We start from the raw sequence: 8,381 nt of genomic DNA on the forward strand, positions 1-8,381 counted from the left end.
TATTGGCAATTTAAATTTTTTCTTACGAATAGAAATTGCAAAAACTACTAAGGATATATATGTATGTCAAAGGAGGTTTGTATTAGATCTTCTTGCAAATACATGTTTTCTGGCATATAAACCAGCAAATACACCTATAGATGCAACTATTAGACTTTCAAAAGGCACATGACAACCTTTGGAAGACAAACAACCATACAGGAAGCTTGTTGGAAAGCTAATTTACTTAGCAACCACGATACCTGATATATCCTTTGGTGTTAGTACTTTAAGTCAATTCCTTGACTATCCAACATATATCCATATACAAGCCATTCATAAGCTTCTTAGATATTTAAAGAAGGCACTAGCACAAGGATTGTTTTATCCTTGTAATTCAGAAATCCCATTAAAAGCTGTTAGTGATTCTGATTGGACCAGTTGTGTGGATACCAGAAGATTAGTGACTATTTTCACTGTGTTCCTTAATGATTCTCTAATTTCATGGAAGGGTAAGAAACAACCTACTACAGTAAGAAGTTCAAGTGAAGCTAAGTACATGGCACTGGCTTTGACAACTTGTGAAATACAGTGGTTTTTATACATGCTTGATTACACAGACATCACACACAAGCATATTATTTTTCTTTATTGTGACAATCAACATGTTATATACATAGCAAATAATGCAATATTTCATTAAAGAATAAAAATATAGAACTTAATTATCATTTCATTGGAGGGAAAATACAGAATGAAGTAGTTTATTTATTGCCCGTCACAACTCATCAACAATTGACAAACTTACTCATAAAGCCTTTGGCCAAACCACTCTTTAAAGATCTAGTGTGCAAGCTCAGATTACATTCCAGTTTGACATGGGATATTAAATAATAAAGATTATGAGTACATTTGTTATTAGTTAAAAGTTGTTGAATAGTTTATTATAAATTTGAGATTATTTATGTACTTTACCTTTAAATTTAACGGTAACCTTTGTTTCCATATAACCGAATAGGTAATTAACTTTTTCATTCATCTTCATTTTCATTAATGAAATCAATTCTTTTTTCTTTAATTCTTTTTTATTTTTTGTTTTCCGATAAATTCACAATTATTCTGATTTTTTAAACATAATTTATTTATAAATTATTTATATTATTTTTAGGAAAGTCGCAATTCTCATATTTCCACCCACACTGAATTGGCCATGTGTCAATTACTTCACTAAACGGCAGCGTTTTGGTGTCAGCTACTTGCAAACGAACATCTAAAAAGCGCAACTACTAGTTCGAGTTGTTGATTCTAGAAATTTGTTGTGTCTGCAGTGTGTCTTCTTCTCTAATGTCTGCGCCTTTCGGATCTATACCTTCTACGACCATCCCAACCACTTTCACCTCCTCCGATGCTACCACTTCCGCTAATGCTTTCTTCGCTAAGCGCCGTCCTTGGCGCGACCTCATTGAATTCTCCTCCTTCACGCGCCCTTACACTTTCACCGATGCCACTGCTCGAATTAAACGCAATCTCTACTACTTTCGCGTTAATTATACTATGATCATCCTCTTTATTCTCTTCCTCAGCCTTCTATGGCATCCATTATCCATGATTGTCTACTTAATTGTCTTCGTCGCCTGGTTTTTCCTTTACTTCTTCCGTGATGAGCCACTTGTTATTTTCCACCGCACGATTGATGATCGTGTGGTGCTTGGCGTGCTCTCGGTTATCACTATTGTGGCCTTGGTTTTTACTCACGTCTGGTTAAACGTGTTGGTTTCTATCTTGATTGGGCTTGCAATTGTTGTGTTACACGCTGCAATTCGAGGAACTGATGATCTCTACTTGGACGAACCAGATATGGCAGAAGATGGGGGAATGTTTTCGGTTGTCGGTAGCCGCTATTCTCCCATTTAAGGTGCTTTTTTCCCCTCTACCTTGGTTCTGAATCGCTGAGAATTTGCTTGGACTATCAATTTTCTCTGGTCAGATTTGAACCTTCTGTTTTTCTTGTTGTTATTATTATTATTTTTAAATAATTTGAAGTACATTTGTTTGTAAATTTTTTCTAGTGTGAATTCACTGCATATAGGTTTTTTCTTAATCTTTAGAAGAATTGGCTAGCTTTTTGCTAGTATATGTTAAATTACAGATTAATGATTTGATAATTCTGAAGCTAAGAAGAGCATACGCTTTATCTGTTTATGTTTATGTATTTGGTATTTTATGTGCCTACAGTTTGAGCTATGGCCTTGAATTGGTTGTACTTGTTAGTGCTCTCTCCAGGCATTGGTTAATGGTTAAGTTGCAAATTTCAGTACAATTTTGTATGGGAAACAAAGAGTGAATGTTATAAGTTCTATAACTTCCAAATTTATAACCAAACGATTAATTTCCTGCCTATAAGGCGCATATGTTTGATCTGGATGGAAAATGTCAGCCTTAAGAGTCTGAGCTTGTAACTAAAGAGGTCTAAAGTTGAAGGCTTTATGAAAATGCTTAAAGGGGGAACTGTTTTAACAGTTCTCTTTCTATGGACCCAGAACAAGCATAGATTGGCAATGGGGATTTCTTATCTTCTTCCCTCTTTTTTTGGTCTATTATAGTTGTCAAATTGGCTATTTACTCTCTTATTCATTTGCTTTAGTTCATCACAATTATGTGATTGTACTGCCTTATTATTGGGTATTGAGCTGGAAGTTTGTATAAAGAGGGATAAGGCCTTGACCCTGTGTGGGGAAAAGCCTTTGAAGTGAAAGAAATTAATAAAGGAAAAGAAAGTTGGAGAGCAATTATATTGCTGCCACTGGCCATATGCCTTTTATCTGTCTATGTGAAGAATTTGGAATTTGGTTGTGGACCTCCTTTTCTGGTTAGGTTTACTGTGAGAAGATTTTGATTCTTAGCTCCTATTGTGTCTGATTTCAGAGATGATATTGATGGAAGAATTTATGACTATTTGTTGGGTTTTTGAACTTTTTGTCGGATACAAAGACCAAGTTCTGCCAATGGTAATAGGTTTAGGTGATCTTGTCAGACTTATGGAATGCCATATCTGCTTATATGTTCATTGTATGGGTTCATACTTGCAATTTATTTCTTAGTTCATTTGTTGTTTTCTGTTAATTTCTTACATAGTTCTGTGGTTTTATCATTCTCATTTATCTGGTATTGGTTCAATAAAACATAAATTGCATTTCAGTTGTCTGACATGAACTTACAAATACAATCGCCTATACATATAGAGTATGTCTCTAAGTCATTATGAATTCTGATGTATTCCATGCTATGCAGGATATTTTGGTTAAAATAAAGGTGCTCTGTTTTGTGTAGTAGAAGCTGGCACTTTTATTTTATTTAAGAGATAGTTCTGATTCCTCATAGATATTCTACTCTAGCACAACAGGTGAAATGACAGAATCATTGATCAAATATGTATGTAAAAGCCCATTTTAGTGGCCATATGGGAATAATTTCGTAGTAATTGTTATTTTCTGGATAATTGATTGCAATATCTATTCACTTGAAACCCTTGTGAAAAAATAAACTTCGAAATTTAATTTTTCATATCATGTGAAACTTTTATTGTCTTTCTTTAGTTCTTCTATGCAGACATTTACTTTGAAAATAAATGTGTAATTATCTTGAAAACGAGAGTATTGTAACTGTGATTTTACTAAATTTTCTTAATAAATTCCCATCTTAACTGGTTAATTTCATTTGTCAGATTGATAAATACTTATAAATGTCCAGGTTTACTGATGGATTGTCAAATTATGAGATTGGTATTATTTTATAATAATGTGCTCGATTTAAATTTCTTTCTCTAAAATAGTAATTTAAAATTCAATTCAAATATTCGACTTAAATATCTTTCATAATTTTAAATTTCAATTTAAACAATTAAGTGTCAATTCCACAAATTTATATATTAAAAAGCAGTTAAATTATTGAAGAAACAGAAGAGGTTCACTAGTTTACAGGATGGTCACAAAATATCAAAAACAAAAAATCATACTCGGGCGAGTCAACGGGAAAAGAAAAACCAGGTTCATAGTCTGCTGAACGATTTGGGGCAAAAATGTGACTGACCATTGAGATTAGTGGATTGGGTGAGAAAGTTTACTCCTATGTTGAGCCTCCAATTTCAGCATCTGATAATGAATCTCTTCTAGCCCAATTCATTTTAAGATTAAGGATGATATTTTCTCTATGCATCATAAGCTTGTCTCCATGTCTTATATACAGTACTCGGATAATGTCAGATTCTTATAATAAAACACATTTCGTTCTCATTTTGAAAGCTATAAATAGATTTTCGGCCGGTAACTCTCTGCAATTTCTTTTATAAAATTGTGGCGAGGACGTTTGCTAATCGCCTAAAAGTGATACTTAGCACTGTCATATCTCTTACGCAAAGTGCTTTCGTTTAGTTGATTTTGGATAGTTGATTTTGGATAATGTTCTTGTGACTTTTGAATCATTTTACTATCCTTTTTTTAACGAAGAGGTAGGAGTGGGTGTGTGGGTCTCAAACTCGATATTTCAAAGGCTTACTACGTATTAGAATGGTATTTTTTGAGGGGGCATGATGCTTCTATTGGGTTTTGACTCGGAAAGTGTTTAACTTATATGTTTGTGTTAAAATTGTATTTTTTTCTGCCCTAATAAGTGGTCAAGAACTAGATTCTTTTCAAATGTAATACAGTTCACAACATGGTTGTCCACTATCCCCTTATTTTTTCATTATATGCGTGGAAGGTTTATCTTTGATATTGAAACATTATGAGTTTTCGAGTAGGATCCATGGTTGTCAAATTGACTCATCGGCACCTTCAATTATCCACATTCTATTTGTAGATGAAAACCTTCCGGGCAAAGTGTGGAGCCACTCAAGAGTGTTTATTCACTTACAAATCAACATCAGGATAAACAATAAATTATAATAACAGGTTGTTACTTTCAGCTCTAATGTTCAACCTTGTTTGAGGTTCGAACGAAGTTTTATTCCGAAGGTTTTCAATTTGGTGAGGGTAAGTAATTACTTGGGATTGCCTTCATTAATTGGGAAGAATAAAAAGTAAGATTTTTAGTTATTTGAACGACCAAGATTGGCAAAAAAAAAATGCAAAGTTAGAATAATCGCCATCTATTATGGGGTGGAAAGGATATTCTTTTGAAATCAACAACGATGACATCTGTAACAATTTATACTGTATGGATATTATCCGCTTTGGTCCAAATCCATCACACTGGGCCTCGCGGCTTTAAAAGTGTCTACATGTATTAAATACACATCTTACTAATAATCCCCCAGTTACCCTCTCTTCATTTCAGATGTGGAATTCAATGCATTCTATCCTCCATTTCCATCCCTTGAATTCGTTCCTTGCTCAACATTTCTACACCAATGCCACCCACTCTGGACTAGGTTGTTATAGGCTCATCAGTTTCCACTTGGTTCATCCCCGAACCACATATCGTACATAGAGAGTCAGTTTTGATACCAACTGTAACAACCTGGTCAAGTACCATGTAGATATTATCCGCTTTGATTCAAATTCAACACCTTGGGCTTCACGGGTTTAAAACACGTCTACATGTATTAAATACACACCTTACTAATAAGTCTCGACCACTCTTTCTCTATTTTTGATTTGGGATTTAGTTCGGTCATGTCCCCATCGACATCCCTTAGGGCCTCTCATTGCTCAGACCTTCTACTTCGGCGCCACCCACTATGAATCAAGTCGTCATAAGCACACTAGTTTCTGCTTGGTTCATCCTCAAACAACACATCGTACATGGAGAGTTGGTTCTGATACCAATTGTAACAACCTGACCCAATACCATGTAGATATTCTCCGCTTTGGCCTGAATCCAACACATTGCTTTAAAAAGTATCCACATATATTGAATACACTCTCTCTTCATTTGCGACATGAGATTCAGTTTATTCCTGTCTCCATCACCATCCCCTAGGGCCACTCTTTGTTCGGGTCTTCTACCCCGACACCACTCACTCCAGACCAAGTTTATTCATAATCTCTACCTGCATATTGTACGACATCTTTTTATTGTCAAAGAACATGTATCATTACATTTTTTATGCGGGCATCCATCCGATGAAATAAGAGGAGACGAGTGGTGGAAAAAGCCAGATCGAAGAGGCAACACACCGAAGCAAAGAGAATGTCATGTATGTGAAAAAATAGAGCCCACGTGATGTGTGGAAAACACCGTGTGGATCTAATGAAGAGTTCATATTTTTCATTTTGTAATGCACACGCCGTGTGGAAAATTCACCAGCCATTTTTCGAATATAAAGCTCACATGCCGTGTGGACTTTTTAAAGAACCTTACAAATCAGTTTTGCCCCTCATTTTAGCTTCCTACTAATTACAACTTTGTCATCCTTTATTTATAACTCATGCCACTACCCTATTTACAAGCTTGCCACCCATTTACCCTTACCTCATTTCACCCTTAATCTTGTCCCTTTAATTAGTTATGTTATTTGGCCTTTGTGTAATTTGTCATTTAGGTTTTGAAGATGATATAAATCCATCTCTTTCTTTGTAATGAATTAACTTTTTATCAATCAATATTAATTTTCTCTTTGAGAGTTTGTATTAAGGTTCATACCTTCTACAATGGGGGTTTACAATTCTTACAAGTTTACCTTGTGAAATACTGGGATTCACTCCTTCTAGTTTTAGTTAGTAAAGAACCTCTTTGTTGATCAAAATCAACTCCTTCATCAAAAATAAGTATCAGTTGGTATCAGAGTTGATTGTTTTCCTAACCCGAGACTTCTTCGGTGATGGTTCAACCGAGTTTATCATAAGAATCCATAGAAGCTATCGATAAGAGATTAGAAGATTAAAAAAAGAAATGAAAGAGCAAAATTGGGCGTGTGTCGAGGAAATGAGAAAGAAGAGAGCATATTGGGAGAGCTTCTAGAAATCTGAAACGCCTTGCAACAACGGTTTGGGGGTCATCAACAAAGAAATGAAAAAGACCTAATGTTACCTCCTAAATATTCATCACTCATCCTTCCTCCATTACACATTCAAGAGGTAAATCCTAAACTTTGAATTTCTCATGTTGAAGTTATGGATAATCAAATTACTAATGAGAAGTTGGATGTTTGTGATATCGATGTTGATGGTGATTTAGATTCTCATTGTGAGTTTGTTGATAATGAAATTGTAAATGAGAATTTGAATTCATGTATGAATGGGGAGTAATGAGTGCTTGTAGGTGAGAATATTGGGGAAAGCATATTGAAAAGGGTGCTCCATATGTGTTTGATGAAATGCCCTTTAGACAAACTTTCACTTGTATATTTGAGGAAAGTGAGAACCTTAATCTTGAAGAAGTGGAGAGTGATTTTGGGCTTGATAATCTCTTTGAGGAAAATCATGAAATTATTTCATGTGTGGAGGTTGATGACCATGGTGATGGGAGAGATGTTGGTGGCTCAATCATGTTTGGATGTAGCATGCCATTTGAGTCAGACAACTTGGTAAATGAAATATCCGGCTTGAACTATGGGGGGAAGTGGATAGAAGCAAAAGGTCATAGGAAAGAATTGGCTGTTGATGTCGAGGGTAACGAATTTGAATATGATCATGAAGAAGATGAACTCGAAAAGAAGATTGATAGAGAGGAGAAGCATTTCGAAAATGAGCTAGAAAGAAATAATGCACTTAGCTATGATGAGACATCAACCATGTATAGAATTATAACTTTGAAACTAGTAACATCAATATAATTCCATCAATAGCCCATTTTGAAACTACTAGTTGTATCCTTCTATGGTAGATGATGTATTTAAATTGTATGTTTATGCATTGGTTTGAACTAAAAAAAAAGTTTAATATATCATGAGTTTCTGAATTTGTTCCAGAAAAGCGATTCACCTCCTAAAATTAGGAAGTGCTCGATAACTCAATGAACTTGCTTAAAGTGTTACGATTATAAGTCTCTAAGTCCACGTGGAGGTAGGATTTGAATAAATTGAAATGTAAATAATTTTAAACAAGTTCAACAACCAACAAATAATTGTAAGCAAGTTTGTCGCTTTAAATAAATTCAGGTGTCATTAAGTCACTTTTAACAATTTTAAAGGGCTAACGAGACTCTCTCTAAGTTTAGGAAGTCTAGGCTTGTCAATGGAGCGTGTAATACCCATATCCATTGGGTCCCGCCCTATTAAGTTGGGGAATCCTCACTGCCCATTTTTACAGGGTTAGAGATGGGAAGAAAAATTATCCCCATTCTTGATGATGAGTTAGAGATAGTAATAGTTATTCTCGTCCCATGGGGATTCCCAACCCATTACCGTTAGGGCTCGTTTGGTTCGCGGAATAGAGGAGGAATAGAATAGCCTATTCCTAAAG

General features: G+C 35.0%; 1 protein-coding gene across 2 annotated transcripts; it reads left to right on the forward strand.

Annotated features, from left to right (window-relative positions):
- The first annotated feature begins 1,275 nt into the window (after positions 1-1,275).
- On the forward strand, positions 1,276-3,548 carry LOC136218185 (PRA1 family protein F2-like). 2 transcript variants are annotated; one of them, XR_010683674.1, is made up of 2 exons: positions 1,276-1,961; positions 3,271-3,548. XR_010683674.1 is itself a non-coding variant. In XM_066004949.1 (2 exons), the coding sequence occupies exon 1, from the start codon at positions 1,324-1,326 to the stop codon at positions 1,891-1,893; it is 570 nt and encodes a 189-aa protein (XP_065861021.1). In that variant the 5' UTR covers positions 1,276-1,323; the 3' UTR covers position 1,894; positions 3,271-3,548. The 2 variants fall into 2 exon arrangements, 1 of the variants encoding a protein (XP_065861021.1); XM_066004949.1 differs by having other exon boundaries at positions 1,276-1,894.
- Positions 3,549-8,381: the final 4,833 nt, after the last annotated feature.

This window comes from Euphorbia lathyris, chromosome 2 (genome assembly GCF_963576675.1).
Source record: "Euphorbia lathyris chromosome 2, ddEupLath1.1, whole genome shotgun sequence".
Taxonomy (NCBI): domain Eukaryota; kingdom Viridiplantae; phylum Streptophyta; class Magnoliopsida; order Malpighiales; family Euphorbiaceae; genus Euphorbia; species Euphorbia lathyris.